General features: G+C 42.5%; 1 protein-coding gene across 7 annotated transcripts in view; it reads right to left on the bottom strand.

Moving 5' to 3' along the window:
• Window positions 1-22,362, bottom strand: part of GRID1 (glutamate ionotropic receptor delta type subunit 1) — a 687,534-nt gene that overhangs the window by 229,357 nt on the left and 435,815 nt on the right. For all 7 annotated transcript variants that reach the window (XM_086381183.1, XM_086381179.1, XM_086381184.1 and 4 more), the window contains one exon: window positions 1,866-2,036. In XM_086381183.1, the coding sequence (XP_086237309.1) occupies window positions 1,866-2,036 (171 nt within the window). The remainder of the gene's footprint in view (window positions 1-1,865; window positions 2,037-22,362) is intronic.

Raw genomic sequence — 22,362 nt, 5'->3', positions numbered from 1 at the left:
TATGAACGAAAGAGCTCACCTGAGCTTCCTGTCCATGGCAAAATGAGTAATCAAGACCTTGATGAGACATACTTTGTCTCTCTCCCTCCACCCTGCCAGGGCAGGACATGTTGGTGAAATAGGAAGCAGCCCTCTTTTCTTGTGGAGTAGAATAAGTACGGTAAGGCAAGAAAGAAACGGGGAAATGAACAGGGGGTATGGCGCAGGGTGGAACAGGGCTGGTGTGTCTTTGGGGAAGGATGAAGCCTTTTGTGGAGAGAGAACCCACAGAGACCTTCCTGGGAGTGAGACCCCCTCGGGGTCTGGCCCCCACAGAGAGTGGCAGGCACCTCCCCCTCCGGCCCCGGGTGGGGACGAGCACACATTGCCTGGGCCACGTGGTCACACTACGCTTCCATCCACATGGAGAGTGAGGTGCTAAATACAGAGGCAGTGTGAGAGGCCCTCAGCTCTTCTTCCAAACTCTAGAAAAGAGGAAGGCAGAGCAGGACAGCAGCGCCCTAAAATAAAAGCACCTTCCACGCCTGCTGCATATGCCCAGGGCTTTTGAGCCCATGAACCCTACAGAGGTCTTTCATCTACTTTCCTGGTCAGCCCCTCACCATCTGTGAAAGATCCCAGACCTTGTGATGTCTCCCTGGAGCAGTGGATGTGGGGCTAGTGGGAGTTACTCCAATGAAATCCTGATGTCGTCTATGTTTCCTTATCAACCAAGAACATATTTCTAGCATTTGCCATCTGTGGGAGAACGCTTCCTCTCTCCCCTATTAAGATTATAGCATGGATTTGGTACTTTGACAAATCACACATGTACATAGTTCATCCTAGAGATTATAATAACCTCCCCTCCCAAAATATATGCCCCATGATTAGATGATACCAAGATGTACTGGGATGGGACTGATACTCTATAGGCAGACACAGCCCATCACTGCCCTATAGTCCCTATGCCAGGTGGAAAGAAGGGGTAAACTAGTTTCAAACACTGAGTGGCAACCATATCCCATGCATAAATTATGAGTACTTTTCACAAACCTAGGTGGGAAAAATTTCCTTCTGTTATATGGTTCCCACCAAGCATCGAAAGAAAATTTTCTTAGGGACCATGTTCCTAGTGGAGTTTCAGATGCCAGTCTACCAACAGACAATCTTCACCGTTACCCCCAAATATCCAGGAAGAAAACCACCTCTCACAATGGGTGCACAGCTCCACATGCACCTCCCAGGCCTAAGAGAAGCTAACCTCTTCTCTTAGGTTGATTGCACCTATGTCAAAGACTAGTGGGGGGACTAATCATACACACTCTGTGTTTCTCATCTTGGAAGGAAGGGAACAGGTGGGCAAGTAATGTTTCTACCTTTTGCGCCCTCCTGCTCAGCTAGGATTCCAGTAATGTTCTGGTTGACTTAAGACTTAGCATTCAGAAGATGAGCTGAGACGTTTCCCAGTTATTTCCATATTTTTGACTTTCTACAGAGAAGAACTTAAAACAGGTTCAAAATCATGACTCTCCACAGGAAGGCTCTGTCCCCAGTTCTGACAGACGAAATCATTCCCCATTAACACAGCCATCACAGAAACTTAAGATACAGGACTCTCCTTACTCCCTAAGTGTACAACTTTTAAATACAAGAGGCACCCAGTGAGCTAATATGCTGCATCTGCTGACATCGGCCATAATTGCCTGCTAATGTGCTTAGAGGTATTGCCCAGTTGACTGGTTTCAATTTCAGCACAGAGTTCTAATAATTACAGTTGGTGGGGAAGTGTGCTCAACTAGAGCTGAGGCACACTGATGCACGAGGCAGGCCAAGGGTATGGGTGAGACTCCCTCCTGGAAGAAGTTTAGGAGGCCAGCACTGACCTGCAGCATCTGGAGGTAGCCTTCCTGGGGGTCGCAGAGCAAGGAGGAGATGCGGTGGTTGTTCCTCATGCATTTCTGGTTGTCCTTTGCAGAAGGGAAGATCTGCCGGACCACAGTCATCCTGCCAAGGGCGCTGTGGACCAGATCCAGGATCTCTGGGTCACTGATTTCCTGGGAAGATAACCAGAAATGCTTACCATTGACTTATGACCTCATAATCTCTGCAGAAGACTTACCAGTAGATGTCTAGGTTGACAGCCCAAATAGTTAATGCCAAAGGGGTTATGAGTTTGGGCTCAAGGGCAAAGAGCCTTATTAGCTGCTTACTTACAAATAATACTTGTTTACCCTAAAATGCAAACAGGATTGTTCAACACCTTCCCTGAAGGACAGAAAAAGATAATCTGCAGCTAAACCACCAATGCACTGGCTTCCATGGAGTCAAACCCTAAAAGAACCAATACTGTCAAGTGTCATGAGAGGCATTAGCTGGGATAAAAGGCTCAGTTTCCTGTTGGGAGTTGTCTACCTGATGTAGACAAGGAAAAGTGGCTTCCTCTGACAGAGCTGAACAAAATGCATTAAATTTCCCATAATTCTTTAACAATTAGATTTTTTAAAGATTTGCATACATACAAAATTTTAAAATATATCCATTCATTCATCCACTCATTCATTGCACAAAATCTACCCAACAGCTCTTCAGTGTTTTGTTCCATGTTAAGACTGGGGTATAGCTGTGAATGAGTCAGGCTTAATTCCCTCTGGTGAAACTCAACGTCATCATAGGCTGAAATATATGGAGTGATGTCATACCGAAATCTAGGAGCAAAGGAACCCATCGAACTTCCACATGGGCCCATATGCTAAGTTCTTTACACACATTATCTCATTTTGTACTTGCAACAGCCTTAGGAATTCTATGAGGTAGGTCCTATTATTACCATATTTAAAATGAGCACTCTGATGCATAAAAAGAGCAAAGGGAGCAGGCCAAGGGGAGCTCTTCCCAGGATGAGGCTTCTGTGAGGAATTAGCACTGAAGCTGAACCTGAAGGATGAACTTATTAGGCAAAGTGTTCGCTTGTAAAGGCGAGCAGGCAGGACAGTGAAGAGTCGAGTTGGTGGTAGTACTGCTGTGTACTGCTGAAGATGGAGGCAATGGTTCAGGCAGCAATGTGTCCCTCCAACCTAGGGAGGGGCAGGGCCACTGGCAGGAGAGAGGAATGATCAAAGGCAGTGTGGGATCTGTGTCCTAGACCAGATGTGGTTATGGGGTTCAGGAAATATTGCTAAAACATTCACACTATAGATGATGAGAAGCACTTGAAAGATCTTATGCCCCAATAAGCCACAATCAAATTTACATTTTTAAAAATCTCTGACTGCTGTACAGAGAGAGGATTAGAGAGTAACAAAACAGGTCCATGTCTGAGATCAACAAAGGGACTATAAAAAATGAACATTCACCAAGGGTTTTAATGGTGGAAGAGAGGTTAAGAAACCTCTGGTTCACTGGTTCTAAGAAGTGACTCTATCTGTGTTGGTTGCAAGTCAAGATTTTAACCATGAATAACTGTGTTTTAAAATTGGCCTTAAGTCTTCCTCCTTGCAGATGACACAGCCTAGCTTTGAGACAATGAGATGGTACAAATGGAGTTAATGAGGTTAGAAATAGTGATCGAAAATTTGCAGAATCACATAAACAAGAACATAACACGTTTAAGGATTTAAAGGTAAACAAAGCACTCTCAGGAACTGTCCTAGGTACTCAATATAAGGGTATAGACTGGTCAGTTATAACCATGTACTAGATCTGGGAGAAAGGAAGAAATTAAGAGTTGAATCCTTTTAGAATGATCAATAGTTCCCAAATGTGCAAAACTGCAGGCATTTCTAAAGAATTAAAGTGCTTATACATACTGAATCTGGGTTTCAACCACTTAAACTTTGTATTTCGGACAAGTCTGTTTAAGGAATGATGATCATATTGGATTGGGACCAACTGACAATCAATGGTGAGGAAATTGCAAAATGTTCATATCTTTGGACAACCAAGTGAGAAGAGCCCAGGATCCAGCTGGGCTCCAGAAAACAAAGCAGAGAATGTAGCTGAGCCTGGACATTTGTGCCCTGCTCTTAGCTGCCTTGCTAATGGACACATTGCCCCAAGTAGGATAGCAGGATGAGAGAACTCATGTTCTAACCTACTAAAAAATAAAACTGTAAGAAAGACCAGTGAGCAGCATGGTCAGCTTTACTTGAAGAAGGAATATAGAGGTGAGGTCTTCATGGGTGGGAGGTAACCTAGAAAAATCATAAGGTCATGAGGAAACAATTCAAATTATGCATAAGAGGGTTCCTCAAAGTCAGCACACTTAAGAAATGGATATGTGACATACCTTTTGTTTTTCTCACTTACTCTTGATAGCGGAGAAGGTGATGGCACCCCACTCCAGTACTCTTGCCTGGAAAATCCCATGGACGGAGGAGCCTGGTGGGCTGCAGTCCATGGGGTCACAAAGAGTCAGACACGACTGAGCGACTTCACTTTGACTTTTCACTTTCATGCATTGGAGAAGGAAATGGCAACCCACTCCAGTGTTCTTGCCTGGAGAATCCCAGGGATGGGGGAGTCTGGTGGGCTGCTGTCTATGGGGTCGCACAGAGTCGGACACGGCTGAAGCAACTTAGCAGAAGCAGCAGCAGCTGGATGGCAGAGGTTACCATAGAAACTCTTTAATTAAACCTCTCCTGCACCCTTAACTTCCAGACAGGAGAGTCAACGGCAATGAACCCTCCCTACTACCCCGCAACAATAACCTTGGAAATTGTAGGGGGCCTGACTGATAGGAGAACACAGTACCTTTCTCACTTCCCTACAATATGCAGCAGCATATGGGGGGATTGATGTCAGGGCAGCCAGGACCTAGTCAAGGGTCCCGCAAGTCAAGCCCTCCCGCAAGTAGCCCTGATCTCCAGACCATTCCTTTCCAATTCTACCTTCCCAGGACAGAGATGAGAACTTGGCATAGCTTCCTCCAACCCATTAGCTGCTATACGCCTCCCTTGCCGTAAGGATCTCTGCATAATCTCCCACAGTCCTGTTCTCACCCAGTCACTCTGATTCAAAGCACTACTAGACACCTCCCCACACCTCTGCTGCTGCTGCTAAGTCACACCAGTCCTGTCTGACTCTGTGCGACCCCACAGATGGCAGCCCATCAGGCTCCACTGTCCCTGGGATTCTCCAGGCAAGAACACTGGAGTGGGTTGACATTTCCTTCTCCAGTGCATGAAAGTGAAAAGTGAAAGGGAAGTCGCTCAGTCGTGTCCAACTCTTCGCGACCCCATGGACTATAGCCCACCAGGCTCCTCCATCCATGGGATTTCCCAGGCAAGAGTACTGGAGTGGGGTGCCATCGCCTTCTCCACCACACCTCTGGGCCTATCCCTAGTATCTAGTACAGAGATAGCTGCAATCAGATGCTAAGAATCCACAGAAGCAACTCCCCTGGGTCCCTTGGAGGCAGTGAAAAGGGTCACTTCTCCCAGGGATTTATCCTTTTCTTTGGAGATACCCAAGTCTGCACCATCAGTCAGCTCCTCAGCTCCATGCCAGGCCTTCTGTTCCAATGGCCCCACCAGGTCCTTTAGTATTACTGGGCTGCACACAGGTATCTGCTCACACCCTGCTCACTGATGCCAGGAACTGCTTCCAGGCTGCACACCAGGTCAACCTCTGGACTACTGGGAAGAGGATCAAACTCTGGGTCTTCCTAAAGGTGCAGAGGGCAATCAAGCAGCCAATTTACATAAACAACTTGGAGAACAAACTTTCCCTTTGTCTCAGCTGAACATTCCTTCCAGAGAGTGCTACTAGCAGAAGAAACAAGACAATGTGTGTATACTGTGTGACGTCCACTGACCTCACCACAGTCAGCAAGGCAGCAATGTAACAGTAACACATCATATCCATACACTCAACTAAGTGCTGATGCGTGGAAGGGCACAGGCTCAAAATAAATCTTCCTTATTACTTTTTAAGTTTGTCTTGTGAAATATATCTTAATGCACAGTTCAGTTCAGTTCACGTCAGTTACTCAATCGTGTCCAACTTTTTGCGACCCCATGAACAGCAGCACGCCAGGCCTCCCTGTCCATCACAAACTCCCGGAGTCCACCCAAACCCATGTTCATCGAGTCAGTGATGCCATCCAGCCATCTCATCCTCTGTCATCCCCTTCTCCTCCTGCCTTCAATCTTTCCCTGCATCAGGGTCTTTTCAAATGAGTCAGCTCTTCGCATGAGGTGGCCAAAGTATTGGAGCTTCAGCTTCAACATCAGTCCTTCCAATGAACACCCAGGACTGATCTCCTTCAGGATGGACTGGTTGGATCTCCTTGCAGTCCAAGGGACTTCTCAAGAGTCTTCTCCAACACCACAGTTCAAAAGCATCAATTCTTCAGAGCTCAGCTTTCTTTATAGTCCAACTCTCACATCCATATATGACCACTGGAAAAACCATAGCCTTGACTAGACAGACCTTAATGCACAAACCCTACATAAAGTACGAATAATAAATGATTTCAGTGTACCTTTCATCAAGAAATAAAATATAAGCTGCATCTTGATTGGATGCCTCTTTCCCAAATGCTTACCACTTCCTCATCAGGAGTTCCCTTTGTCACGCCATGACGGATGTAACCTCGATAATACACATCTTAGGCTTGCACATTGTGTTTAGCTCTGTGTAAGCTAAACAGTCTCTTACCATTGTGTTTTAACACAGTGGTTCTCAAACTGAGTCGTGTATCAGGATCACCTGGGGAACTGACAAAATTACAGAGGTCCGGTCTTGTCCCATTTCAACAAGCAAAGCTTCTGTGTTCTACATTAGCTCTCCACATAATTCCAGTATTCACCAACATCTAAAAACCCCTGGGTTTAACATTAAGTTTCTGTGATCTATTCATGGTGATGGATGCAGCTCTGGTTTATTCATTTTCACAGCTGTATGCTCTGCATTGTATGATTCTGCCACAATGCATTCATGGTATTGTGATTACCATTTGAATGTTTTTGCTTCTTCCCTATTAGGAACAAACCTTCTATGAACAATTTTTCTTGCCTGTGTGTCTTGGTGCACACCTTTAAGAATTACTCTACATACCTGGAATTAGAATTCCTCCACAGGAGAATATGAAAGTGAAAGTTGCTTAGTCGTGTCCGACTGTTTGTGACCCCATGGACTTCTCCATGGAATTCTCCAGGCCAGAATACTGGAGTGGGTAGCCTTTCCCTTCTCCAGGGGATCTTCCAAACCCAGGAATCAAACCCAGGTCTCCCACACTGCAGGAGTATTCTTTACCACCTGAGCCACAAGGGAAGACCATACAAGAATATGAATGTATTCAAATTTACTAGATAATACCAAATTTCCAGATGATTTGTATCCACTTATAATCATGTGTGCTGAAGAGTTCTTGTTGTTCTTCCTTTCCTGATCCTGATATCCTGCTGCTGCTGCTGCTGCTAAGTCACTTCAGTCGTGTCCAACTCTGTGCAACGCTATGGACAGCAGCCCACCAGGCTCCTCCGTCCACAGGATTTTCTAGACAAGAACACTGGAGTAGGTTGCCATTTCCTTCCCCACCTGATATCCTATGACTTCCTAATATTTGCCAGTCTGGTGAGAATGAACTGGTACATCACTAGACTTTAATTTCCACTCCCTAATACTTAAAAGAGTTAAATATCTTTCATACACTCATGAGTCATCTGTTTCCTTTTGTGTGCTTGTGATCTTTGTCTAATTTCCACTGGGTTTTATATTTTGCATGTTGATCTATGGGACCTTTTTTTCAGTTCTGGATATTAAGTTCTTATCACATGCTACAGATACCTTCTCTAGTTTCTAGATTAATAAGTAAAACTAGGCTATAAATTCATCCAACTTGGTGTTTTCTTTGTCAAAAGATTTTTATTACTAATTAAATTTCCTTATTTCTATAGGAATTTTCTTGTTTTGCCTTCCTCCCCCTGTCATTTTTAGTCATGTTTTCCAAATTTTTCACTTGATTGGCATAAGTTGTTCACAATGTCATTCTACTTCTTCTATTCTCTCCAATGCATCGAAAGTTGTGTGCCATCATGCATTTCTAATAATCTGTATTTGTGTATCTTCCCTCTTATTCTGATCCTATAAGTTAGTATATTTCATAAATTGTCCTTTAAAAAGTAAGTTTTACCTTAACAGATACTGTTTTATGTGCTGGTTTTCTCTTTCATCAATGTCTACTCTTATCTTTATTATTTTTATTTTTCCATTTTCTTTTGATTTATTAAGTGGTTATTTTTGAAGCTGTTTCCATATGAAACCTAGCTGATGAATATTAAACATTTTTTTCTTTCCTAATGAACTATTTAAGACTATAGATCTAAAAATCAAACATGCTTTAGTTATGACCCACAAGTTATCATATATATTAATTGTATCATTGTTTCTAAAATTCCTATTTGAAATGTTTTTGACTCATGAATAGCTTACTAGAGATTTTTAAAATTTTTCCAAACATGAGGTAATTATTTTTCAGTAATCAAAGATGATGCTGTGAAAGTGTTGCACTCAATATGCCAGCAAATTTGGAAAACTCAGCAGTGGCTACAGGACTGGAAAAGGTCAGTTTTCATTCCAATCCCAAAGAAAGGCAATGCCAAAGAATGCTCAAACTACTGCATAATTGTACTCATCTCACACGCTAGTAAAGTAATGCTCAAAATTCTCCAAGCCAGGCTTCAGCAATACATGAACCGTGAACTTCCAAATGTTCAAGCTGGTTTTAGAAAAGGCAGAGGAACCAGAGACCAAATTGCCAACATCTGCTGGATCATGGAAAAAGCAAGAGAGTTCCAGAAAAACATCTATTTCTGCTTTATTGACTATGCCAAAGCTTTTGACTGTGTGGATCACAATAAACTGTGGAAAATTCTGAGAGAGATGGGAATACCAGACCACCTGATCTGCCTCTTGAGAAATTTGTATGCAGGTTAGGAAGCAACAGTTAGAACTGGACATGGAACAACAGACTGGTTCCAAATAGGAAAAGGAGTACATGAAGGCTGTATATTGTCACCCTTAACTTATATGCAGAGTACACCATGAGAAACGCTGGACTGGAAGAAGCACAAGCTGGAATCAAGATTGCCAGGAGAAATATCAATAACCTCAGATATGCAGATGACATCACCCTTATGGCAGAAAGTGAAAAGGAACTACAAAGCCTCTTGATGAAGGTGAAAGAGGAGAGTGAAAAAGTTGGCTTAAAATTCAACATTCAGAAAATGAAGATAACGGCATCTGGTCCCATGACTTCATGGGAAATAGATGGGGAAACAGTGGAAACAGTGTCAGACTTTATTTTTGGGGGCTCCAAAATCACTGCAGATAGTGACTGTAGCCATGAAATTAAAAGATGCTTACTCTTTGGAAGAAAAGTTATGACCAACCTAGATAGCATATTGAAAAGCAGAGACATTACTTTGCCAACAAAGTTTCATCTAGTCAAGGCTATGGTTTTTCCTGTGGTCATGTATGGATATGAGAGTTGGACTGTGAAGAAGGCTGAGTGCCGAAGAATTGATGCTTTTCAACTGTGGTGTTGGAGAAGACTCTTGAGAGTCCCTTGGACTGCAAGGAGAGCCAACCAGTCCATTCTGAAGGAGATCAGCCCTGGGATTTCTTTGGAAGGACTGATGCTAAAGCTGAAACTCCAGTACTTTGGCCATCTCATGCAAAGAGTTGACTCATTGGAAAAGACTCTGATGCTGGGAGGGATTGAGGGCAGGAGGAGAAGGGGACGACAGAGGATGAGATGGCTGGATGGCATCACTGACTCGATGGACGTGAGTCTGAGTGAACTCCAGGAGTTGGTGATGGACAGGGAGGCCTGGTGTGCTGCGATTCATGGGGTCGCAAAGAGTTGGACACGAATGAGCGATTGAACTGAACTGAACTGAACTGAATCTTCAACGTATTATAACCTGAGAATGTGGAATGTGTGATTCAAATCCTTTAAAGTTTATTGAGACTCACTTTGTGACAGTTTGCATGAATGCTTTCCGTTTCCACTGTCCAATTGCTGCTGATTTCAGTGGCCCATTTTTAGGTCCATTAGATGAGGAGTTTTCCCATTTCTGTTTGTATTCAGTCTTTATCTCCAAAAATCATATTTGGAGTTTTCTTAATTACGTATAAGTTTAGAATGATAACTCCTTGCTCACCTGAAACTTTTATCATTATTTATGCATCCTCTATTTCTAGTAACGTATCTTGCCTTATAGTTTACTGCTATTAATATATACACTACTTTCATTTTGGTTAGTATCTCGCTGTTATTTTCCTATTTCTTTGCTGTCAATCTTCCTCTATCACATTTTAGTTGGGACTCTTATAAGAAAAATATACTCAATTTTTTATATCCATCCTAGACATTTTAGTTGAAATCTCAATTCATTTATATTGGACAATGATCATACATATAAATGAATTGATTTTATCATACTATTTACATTACATATTTTACTGTTTTTTTCCTTCTCTTTAGCTTCTTGAAATGATTTTTTTGTATTTTCATTTTCTTATTCTCTTTTCAAAGCTATAACAATATTGTCCAATATTTTTTCATTGGATATCATGAATACTTTAATTGCATAAGTGTGAAATTAATCAATATTCTTACTCTCTCAATCTTTATCTCTAATCATCATCATCTCAGCTAATGTCGTAACGATGTCTAGTGTTTTAATTCTAGTTTTCATTATGCCCTCTTATCACACATAATTTCCATTATTTTATACAGTAAATATTTATCTACTTAACCAATATTTATAGATATATTTGTTAAACATTCTTCTGTAGCCCTCAAACCTTACGTCTAAGATTATTTTTCTTGCCCTGAAGTATATCATTTAGAATTTCCTTTAAATGTGGGTTTGTTGGTGACAAACTTAGTTTTTGTTTATTAAAAAGCATTTTTATTTGGATCTCATTCTTAAAATAAAAAAATTCTAAATTGAACAGTATATTTCATAGCACAGTAAAGATAATATTGCATTATAGTCTTGCTTCCATTTAAGTTCAGTGTATTAGATTCCTATGGTTGTAATAACAAATTATCACAAACTCGGTGGCTTGGAACAACAAAATTTTATTCGGTCACAGTTCCATAGAGCAGGAGCCCAAAAATCAGTCTCACTGGGCTGGTATTAGAATATTGGCAGGCATATTCAGCCCACAACCTCGAGTTATTAGGATTCAGTTTAACTGTCATTCCTTTGAAGATGACCTCTTCTGCATGGATACTTTTCAGATTTTTCTCCGTTTCTGGTGTTCTGCAGTCACAACATGAAGTGTATTTTTAATTTTTATTCTGCTCCTGATTCTTAGGCTTCCTAGATCTGGACTTTAGTTTCTTCAATAATTCTAGAGAAATCTAAACCATACTATCTTTTAATACTATTTTCCCTGCTATTTCCTATTTTCTTCTAGAAATCCAATCAACAGTATAGTAGAGCTTATCATTCTATTTTTCATGTTTATTAACCTCTTTTCCAGCTGGTTGTTGTTGTTAGTTGTTCAGTTCCTAAGTTGTGTCTGACTCTTTGCAACCCCACGTACTGCAGCACGTCAGGCTTTCCTGTCCTTCACCATCTCCCGGAGCTTGCTCAAACTCATATCATTTGTTGACCTACGGACATTTGTTGGCAAAGTAATGTCTCTGCTTTTTAATATACTGTCTAGATTGGTCATAGCTTTCCTTCCAAGGAGCAAGTGTCTTTTAGTTTCATGGCTGCAGTCACCATCTGCAGTGATTTTCGAGCCCCCAAAATAAAGTTGCTCACTGTTTCCACTGTATCCCCATCTATGTGCCATGAAGTGATAGGACCAGATGGCATGATCTTAGTTTTCTGAATGTTGAGTTTTAAGCCAACGTTTTCACTCTCCTCTTTCACTTTCATCAAGAGGCTTAGTTCTTCGCTTTTTTCCATAAGTGTGGTGTCACCTGCACATCTGAGGTCATTAATATTTCTCCCAAAAATCTTTATTCCAGCTTGTGCTTCTTCCAGCCCAGAGTTTCTCATGATGTACTCTGCATGGAAGTTAAGTAATCAGGGTGACAATATACTGTTGAAGACTGGCTTGGAGAATTTTGAGCATTACTTTGCTAGCATGTGAGATGAGTGATTACTCCTTGGAAGGAAAGTTATGACCAACCTAGACAGCATATTAAAAAGCAGAGATATTACTTTGCCAACAAAGGTCCGTCTAGTCAAGGCTATGGTTTTTCCAGTGGTCATGTATAGATGTGAGAGTTGGACTGTGAAGAAAGCTGAACGCCGAAGAATTGATGCTTTTGAACTGTGGTGTTGGAGAAGACTCTTGAGAGTCCCTTGGACTGCAAGGAGATCCAACCTGTCCATCCTAAAGGAAATCAGTCCTGAATATTCGTTGGAAGGACTGATGCTGAAGCTGAAACTCCAATACTTCGGCCACCTCATGTGAAGAGTTGACTCATTGAAAAAGACCCTGATGCTGGGAGGGATTGGGGGCCGGAGGAGAAGGGGATGACAGAGGATGAGATGGCTGGATGGCATCACCGACTCGATGCACATGAGTTTGGGTGAACTCCAGGAGTTGGTGATGGGAGGCCTGGCGTGCTGTGATTCATGGGGTCACAAAGAGTTGGACACGACTGAGCGACTGAACTGAACTGAACTGAAATGAGTGCAATTGTGCGGTAGTTTGAGCATTTTTAGCATTGCCTTTCTTTGGGATTGGAATGAAAACTGACCTTTTCCAGTCTTGTGGCCACTGTTGAGTTTTCCAAATTTGCTGGCATATTGAGTGCAGCACTTTCACAGCATCATCTTCCAGGATTTGAAATAGCTCAACTGGAATTCCATCACCTTCTCTAGCTTTGTTCATAGTGATGCTTTCTAAGGCCCACTTGACTTCACATTCCAGGATGTCTGACTCTAGGTGAGTGATCACACCATTGTGATTATCTGGGTCGTGAAGATCTTTTTTGTATAGTTCTTCTGTGTATTCTTGTCACCTCTTCTTAATATTGTCTGCTTCTGTTAGGTCCATACCATTTCTGTCCTTTGTTGAGCCCATATTTGCATGAAATGTTCCCCTGGTATCTCTAATTCTCCCGAAGAGATCTCTAGTCTTTCCCATTCTGTTGTTTTCCTCTATTTCTTTGCGTTGATCACTGAGGAAGGCTTTCTTCTCTCTCCTTGCTGTTCTTTGGAACTCTGCATTCAAATGGGTATATCTTTCCTTTTCTCCTTTGCCTTTTGCTTCTCTTCTTTTCACAGCTATTTGTAAGGCCTCCTCAGACAACCATTTTGCCTGTTTGCATTTCTTTCTCTTGGGGATGGTCTTAATCACTGCCTCCTATACAATGTCACGAACCTCCATCCATAGTTCTTCAGGCACTCTATCAGATCTAATCCCTTGAATCTATTTGTCACTTCCACCGTATAATTGTAATGGATTTGATTTAGGTCATGCCTGAATGGTCTAGTCGTTTTCCCTACTTTCTTCAATTTAAGTCTGAATTAGGCAATAAAGAGTTCATGATCTGAGCCACAGTCAGCTCCCAGTCTTGTTGGCTGTACAGAGCTTCTCCATCTTTGGCTGCAAAGAATAGAATTAATCTGATTTGGGTATTAACCATGTGGTGATATCTATGTGTAGAGTAGTCTCTTGTGTTACTGGAAGAGAGTGTCTACTATGACCAGGGCATTCTCTTGGCAAAACTCTATGAGCCTTTGCCCTGCTTCATGCTGTACTCAAAGGCCAAATTTGCTTGTTACTCCTGGTATTTCTTGACTTCCTACTTTTGTATTCCAGTCCCCTAAAATGAAAAGGACATCTTTTTTGGGTGTTGGTTCTAGAAGATCTTGTAGGTCTTCATAGAAATGTTCAGCTTCAGCTTCTTCAGCATTACTGGTCGGTGCATAGACTTGGATTACTGTGATATTGAATAGTTTGCCTTGGAAACGAACAGAGATCATTCTGTCATTTTTGAGATTGCATCCAAGTACTGCATTTCAGACTCTTTTTTTGACTATGATGGCTACTCCATTTATTCTAAGCGATTCTTGCCCACAGAGACTGGCATTGCTTCAAAGAATACTTGTGCCTCTTTCTATCGTGAACCTAGGATCGCACCCAATCTAAACCACATGATTTAACATTAAATTTTCTTTCATGCTTTACTAGACATCATAGGTGATGTGACTTGGATCACAAGCCTGCATGAGGCTTCTGCAGTTATCACTTCTCAAGAAAATGTCCCTCTTCCAGACAACTCCAAAGTCAAGACAGAAAATTTTCCTTCTTATTTCCTTCTGCACAGTGGGTTCATTTCTCATCAATGCTAAACTGAGGATATAGAGTTCCAGCTTTTGTGGAAACCTCTCATTTGCTTGGTCCTTACACTGGATCTCATGGGTTCTATGTCTCATTAGCCAGAGGAACAAAAGCTCAAGGTCTCCATGTTTGACCAGTAGGTTTAAGGCAAAACCTAACCTGAAACTCTATTATTTCCCAGAGTTCCCTTTGTTATATTTTGTTCCTGAGGACATTATTCTTGACTGTTCAGTGATTTTTAATATTTTCCAAATTTATTACATTCAGAATTTTTAGTTCTTTTCTTTTTGGGGAGTGTCATTGAAGCTAATTATGCTTCTATATGCAGCATATTAAAAAGCAGAGACATTACTTTGCTAACAAAGGTCCGCCTAGTCACAGCTATGGTTTTTCCAGTAATCATGTATGGATGTGAGAGTTGGACTATAAAGAAAGCTGAGCACTGAAGAAATGATACTTTTGAACTGTGGTGTTGGAGAAGACTCTTGAGAGTCCCTTGGACTGCAAGGAGATCCAACCAGTCATTCCTATAGGAAATCAGTCCTGAAAATTCATTGTAAGGACTGATGCTGAAGCTGAAACTCCAATACTTTGGCCGCCTGATGTGAAGAACTGACTCATTGGAAAATACCCTGATGCTGGGAAAGATTGACGGCAGGAGGAGAAGGGGATGACAGAGGATGAGAATGTTGGATGGCATCACCTACTCAATAGACATATTTGAATTTGAGCAAGCTCCAGGAGTTGTTGATGGACAGGGAGGCCTGGCATGCTGCAGTCGATGGGGTTGCAAAGAGCTGGACACTTCTGAGCGACTGAAGTGAACTGAATTGATGCTTCTATAAAAACATATTACTCAATCTTGGACATAGAATTGTAATTCTTTAAGGCACGACCCTGCCTTTTTCTGGAACACCTAACTCCCAAATTCCTCTCTATATGTCTTGGCTGTGTGATTGACTAAACTTCAATTCTTATGCTACAATTTACATTTGCCTCATTTGCCTGCCTTTTCCTAAGTTCACTGTCATTAATATTATAAGGAGGCCTATTTCTGAGGGGCCCAAGAGAAGCATGTGCAACCTTTTCCATCTGGTTAAATCTCAACTGTATTCTTAAATCATCTCATTATTACGGGTGGAAGAAGGTAAGGACTCTGCAGATTACATCTTAATTTTTTTGTGTTGCTCCAGAAATATCCTCCCTGAATTTCTCTGCTGCCTTCTTCTCCTGCAGTCTAGTTTCCACTATAAGTCCTCTTTCACTCAAGAGATTTTCTTTGTGAGAGAAGATGGAAGCCTGGACTAGGGTGGTTGTAAATGGATCCTCTTTAGAAATGGTGAATAAAGGAGAGGGAGCATATATTGACAGCAGAAGTGAAAGAGGGACAGCAAACCACTGCTGGAAGTAGCCCCGTTTTCAATGGGAGAATTATATGCAGTTTGATAAGGAAAATATTGTAACAAGTAAAACAAGCAGAGAAAAAAACAGGGATGAAGTTCCCAGCAACGTTCCATCCTTCTTGTCAGTCATCAGAGGAAAAGAGACTCTTCTTTGTCTTTTAGCACACCTGAAGAAAGATTTCTATGAAAACAATAACATGTGAGACTTGCAGCATGCACTAAATATTAAAAATATTCACTGTCTCTAGTTGTATGCTGAGAATACATACAGAAGCTCAGATGATCTGTGCCACTCAATTGTGTCTGACTCTTTGCGACCCTGGGAACTGTAGCCCACCAGGCTCCTCTGTCCATGGGGATTCTCCAAGCAAGAATACTGGAGCAGATTGCCACACCCTCCTCCAGGGGATCTTCTCAACCCAGAGATTGAATCCAGGTCTCCCACATTTCAGGTGGATTCTTTACCATCTGAGCCACCAGGGAAGCCTTAGATAACCTCTTTTGGCTTAATTAAGTTATTAGGAAACCTCTGCAAATCTCCACTTACAAAGAGGTAAAACCAAAGAAAAGTTGTTGTTTAGTCCCTAAGTCATGTCCGACTCTTCTGAGACCCTATGGACTACAGCCCACCAGGCTGCTCTGTCCATGGGATTTTCCAGGCAAGAATACACTGGAGTGGGGTGCCATTGCCTTCTCCGACTGAGACACCAGAGAAGCCCAATTAGAAGAAATCTGAAGAAAATTCAATGTTCACATCCTCCAAGATGGTACATACTTAATTCACTGATCAAAAGCAAAATTGTTCTTGTTAGCACAGAAAGGAACAGAATGGAATCTGATTGCCTCCATTCAGAGGTAACATATTTCTTCAGTCAGGCTCTCAGGCTGGCTTCAGGGGAGCTCACCCTTCCACCAAAATGCTAAGTATACAAATATATGTGCATTTTCCTGTGGAGAAAAGCCCACAGATTTCTAAAGAAGCATTTGACTCCATAAAGATAATAAACAATTGATATGCAAGTTATAAGGGTTTTTTAAAGTCCTTCTTGGATTGCCCTGCTTGTCCAGTGGCTAAGACTCTACACTCTCAATGCAGAGGGCCCAGGTTTGATACCTGATCAGGAATCTAGATAACATGATTCTGCATGCCACGACTAAGGCCCAGCATATTCATATAAACATATACAAGTAAATATTTAATTCAGTGAAAAAAAATTTAAGTCCTTCTTGCTGCCAAATATGAGAAGACTATAAATAATAATGACAACACCAACAGAATAATTTGGAGATACAGGAGTCTCAGTATCTGTCAGACTCAGTCAGCTGTTTCTTCCTCACTTTCATTCAGGCCTCTGGTGCAGAATCAACAGTGACAACATCAGAAACAGAATCAAAGAAGCAGTGAAATTTATATGGTGAGCTTCTATCAGATATAAAAAAGACGGAATTAATCTACAGGACTATGTTATTACCTTACAGATGTAGATAACAGAGTTAAGGAAAACAGAAAAAGAGAGGAAGACCATGAAGAGCAAATCCCAGAATGATATACTAAACAGCAGAAGTATATGCGATAGGACAATAAAAACACAATTATGAGGGACACACCCTGACTTCAGGAGAATGAGTGTCACTGAGGAACACGCAGATCTGCTGTCTCCCTGATCAGCTCACCCCACATCCAGGCTGGCACAGCCCTCCTGTGGACAGGTGTCCTTCCCTCCACCATGGTGTTCCGAGCAGGGGTGACCCCTGTGTCCAGAACCAGAGGTATATCCTGCTGGGTCCGAGCCCACTCGGGTGGGCCTAGCACTTTAGGCCATTTTAGGGGGAGGGTACATGACTTCATTTGTGATTGTTGAGATGCGAGGAGGAAGTTCCCCTTGAGAGACTCTGAGATTTGTTAAATCCTAAGAAGACCAAGAAGAGACTACACCTTTCTGCCTGGGGAAGTTGGAATCACAAGGAGATTCCATGTGAGGGCAGCCCCAGCACACAGAGGACAAGAGACAGAACAGGGGTCCGAAGTATACTCCTTAGCCCCCAAATCACCCTGCCCTGCAGCCTCATGGCCCATCTCTGAGTCTTCTCTGAGGTGAAGACCCTGATGCTGGGAAAGACTGAAGGCAAAAGAAGAAGGGAACAGCAAAGGATGAGATGGCTAGATGGCATCACTGACTCAGTGGACATGAATCTGAGCAAACTCCCGGAAACAGTGGAGGACAGAGGAGCCTGGCGTGCTGCAGTCCATGGGGTTGCAAAGAGTGGGACAGCACTTAGCAACTGAACAAGGTGAGATAGTAAAATCTCAGTCACTTTAAAGAAAGTAGATTCAGATCTTTCTGTAATTTATAGTCATCAATCTGACTGAGTCAGAATTTAATGGGATCTGTAAGTGGGTAGAGAACAGACTCCAAATATATCTGAATGGTCAATTTCCTAAAAACTGCTATCTTAAATACAGCAAAATTGGAATGGTGGACATGTAGGTGTTTGTTAGATCATATTCTGTATCTTTTAAACTTCTTAAAACTCTTTTATTTAAAACAGAGAATCACTAAAGAGGTCTCATTCTGAGTCCAAATAGCAAAGAGGATACATTTTTATAATGAGGAGAAATTTTCAAAATAGCAATTAAAATGATAAGAGTCTCTTTTTTCCAAATATTCATTTTGGCAAACAAGATATAAACCTCATACACAAATAAGTTTTTGTCTGATCTCTAAGGCTTCAGTAAAATTTCTGAACCTTCTGATATCAGGGGAGACTATTATTAAATATTTCTTTAGAGCTCTAAACTTATATAGAACTGTACAATCACATTATTAGTCATTTCTTTTTATTCCTTAGAAAGACCTAGATCAAATATCTGTGTGATAGCAACATTATTCTATCTCTGAAAAAATAATAAAGTTTATTTTCTTCATAAAAAAGATGGTGTCAGTAATTTAAAGTTGATGATCGTAGAGGAACTTCACAGACAAGGCTGGCTTGAGCAAAGCTGAGAAAATAGAAGGAGGATCCAATAAAGTTGTGATGAAAGAATTACTCCCAGTGAAGTCAACAGGCTTTTCAGAATGCCTGCTGTATCCAGGTCCCTACAGAGTGCTGAAGATGAGGCAAGCTAAGGCTCCAAAAAGACAAAGACATCCTGTTGAGGAAGAAAGGGTGGGAGAAAGCTGCCAAACATTCACTGGTTCATTTCCAGGACAGAGGGTGGTGGAAGGAGAGCACCTTTTGAAAGATTGTTTTGACTAGAACATACCTTGCCTCATTATTTGTCCCCTTCCCAGGTGGCTCAGTGGTAAAGAAGCCGCCTGCTGATGCAGAAGACACAGGAGATGTGGATTCAATCCTGGGTCAGGAAGATCTCCTGGAGGAAGAAATGGCACCCACACCAGTATTCTTGCCTGGAGAATCCCACAGACAGAGGAGCCTGGTGGGTTACAGTCCACAGGGTTGCAAACAGCTGGATGCAACTGGGAGACTGAGGACTCATGCAAGAACACATGGGTATGCGCAGGTCTCCCTGCTTTATATAAGCTATAGAAAAGGGCCGTCTAGTCAAGGCTATGGTTTTTCCAGTGGTCATGTATGGATGTGAGAGTTGGACCATAAAGAAAGCAGAGCACCAAAAATTGAAGCTTTGGAACTGTGGTGCTGGAGAAGACTCTTGAGAGTCCCTTGGACTGCAAGGAGATCCAACCAGTCCATCCTAAAGGAAATCAGTCCCGGGTGCTCATTGGAAGGACTGATGCTAAAGCTGAAGCTCCAATACTTTGGCCACGTGATGGGAAGAACTGACTCATTGGAAAAGGCCCTGATGCTGGGAAAGATTGAAGGCAGGAGGAGAAGGGGACAACAGAGGATGAGATGGTTGGATGGCATCACTGACTTGATGCACAGGAGTTTGAGCAAGCTCTGGGAGATGGTGATGGACAGGGAATGCTGGCATGCTGCAGTCCATGGGGGTCACAAAGACATCACAAACATCTTAGACACAACTGAGTGACTAAACTGAACTGAACTGATAGAAAAGTTGCCACAGAATATCCCCTTTGCTTCTCAAAGTGTGGACCATAGACCAAAAGAATCTGCATCTCTGCCAGCTTATGAGAATTCCACACTCTTAGGCTCCACCCTGCTGCCACTGCTAAGTCGCTTCAGTCGTGTCTGACTCTGTGCGACCCCATAGACAGCAGCCCACCAGGCCCCTCTGCCCCTGGGATTCTCCAGGAAAGAACACTGGAGTGGGTTGCCATTTCCTTCTCCAATGCATGAAAGTGAAAAGTGAAAGTGAAGTTGCTCGGTCGTGTCCAACTCTTAGCGACCCCATGGACTGGAGCCTACCAGGCTCCTCCGTCCATGCGATTTTCCAGGCAAGAGTACTGGAGTGGGGTGCCATTGCCTTCTCCGCCCAGACCTATCTAATTAGAACCTGCATTTTAACACGATTCCCAGGTGATTCATGGGAATGGTATGTTTGAGAAGCACTGGTCTAAGATATTACACAGTGAAGTGGTGAGGCTGTAGGATCTGGAATCAGATGGGTTTGGGATCCATCCAAAACATCTCCTCTTCCTGGCTTTGGAACTTTGACAAGGCACTGAATTTCTTTGAATGTCATTTGTAAAGGGGATAACAGTACTTCCCAGGGTATTTCTTTTTAATTCAGTGACTTTAATTCAATGGGATCCAACAAAGTTTTGCAGTGACTACCCCTTCTAACTCAAAAACTAAAACTTCTTCTAGAACCTTAGAATGCCAGCAGAAGACCCACCTCAGCCTGGTCTCCAGGTGGGCCAGGCAGGGCAGCCCTTTTCCTGCCCTCCCTGTCACTCCATTGCTTCTGCAGCCTCCTTCACACCCCTAAGGGAGCCCATAGCTGACCAACTGCAGTTTCTAAGAGACTCCAGCATACACTTGACTCCCTGCCAAGAGACATCATACCAGAACTCAACCATTCCATCATTTTATTTAAAATGACCCATTGATTGAAAGTTGGTATATAATTTATCACATTGCCAGGGGTATAGGAGGCAGAGCTCTCCCCACCTCATCTCCTTTATCACAGCCTATTCCCACAAGAGGTCCAGTCAGACCAGCCAGCAATAAGAAGCTGAACTTGTCCCTTAAAGACCAATAGCTGTCTGTGGTCAGAACAGCAGATGCCCCTTCAGGCTCTCTGTGCAGTTCTGTGAAACCCTCTCCAGCCTGCTGGTTTACCAGGAGAACCTTCTGTCTTGTGTGAGAAGGTTAAATTCCCCCAGAGCTTTGCATTTTTAGTGGCTCTTTTATTCTATTTCATTTAATAGAGTTTTTATTTCATTACATTTTATTCTATTGTATTTGGCCCTGAGCACAAGGTGGATATCTGCTCTCCGATAAGCCAGGGGACACACATGTGTCCAGCATTTACTGGGGACAGTTCCTACAGTGTCTCTGACTGGCTGGTTATTTATGGATGGTGGACGGGCTTGAGGGGGCACAGTGAGATTCATCCACCCTTTCTCTCCTCTTTCTTCATTTCTGTCTCTGATTTTCACTCTTTCCTATTTCCACTGTCTCCTGTCTCTCCCTCTTCGTTTCTCTGTTTCCTTGTCCTTCAGCCATCCTTTCCCTCCATCTTCTTCAGGCTTCACGCTTCCTCCAACCTTGCAAGTTCTGAATTCTTACAACCCCACGTCACTCATCTCTACTCATACAGTTTCTCTTCATTCCCATGGACTTAGAACATCTAAGGTAAGTCAGAACAATTCCAGAACTGGTTCAGGATCTGCTAATCTTACCCTCTCTTTTTCAGATGTGATATTCCCAAAATACACTCTAAGTTGGACCTGAAATGTGTATTTCTGTAGGTTTGGACCTCAGCATTTAAAACACTAAAATAACTGTAAGGACAGGCTAAAAATAGCTGGCTATGCCATTCAGAGGGCAGAACAAATCACAGTCTGCCCAGTTCAACAACTCAGGGCAGAGTCTGAGTAGAAATTCTCCACCTAACAGGACTCTACAGTCACAGGCAGAGAAGTGGCCCCTCATACCGTCCTGTGCCCCCAGCAGAGTAGCAAGAATATACCCAGAAAGAGGTCTCCAGAGCTACAAAAGGAAACCCCATTTTCCAGGTCCTTTGGTCCTTAACTGTATACCCACAACTCTGATTCAGATCTGGGGCGCTATGAATTCCCAGTGCTCCCTGCGCTGAAGACAACTGCAGCTGTCAGTCTACCACTGCACCTACGCTGGGGTTGGAACCACCACTTGATTCCCACTGGACCTGGACTGTGCCCAGGTCAGGGCACATATCTCTCATTCTCCGCTGCCTTCCTAATGCTGAGCACTAAGCCTGGCAAATACTTATGAAAGAAGAAGGAAAGGAAGGAGGAAAGAATGAAGGAGGAAGGGAAGAAGTGAGGGATGGAGGAAGAGAAAGAAAGGGAGGGGTGGAAGGAAGGAGTTCTTCAGAATCAAACACGCACACACAGATGAAAACCTCAAAAAGTTTAACTTTTAAAGCTCTGACCTAAGTAACAATCTCTATAACACAAAACCAATGCTTTTTCATTCTGTTAAAGTTTTAAAAGCTGGTTGAGGCTTCAGTTTGCAGCTTACTCCCCAGGCAGATATTCAAAATGGAAAATATATATATATA

Source organism: Bos grunniens, chromosome 28 (genome assembly GCF_055505025.1).
Source record: "Bos grunniens cultivar Pamir isolate PY7600 chromosome 28, Bosgru_T2T1.0, whole genome shotgun sequence".
NCBI lineage: Eukaryota > Metazoa > Chordata > Mammalia > Artiodactyla > Bovidae > Bos > Bos grunniens.
Note: the sequence above shows the minus strand (reverse complement) of the source record. Positions and strands in the feature narration are given on the sequence as shown.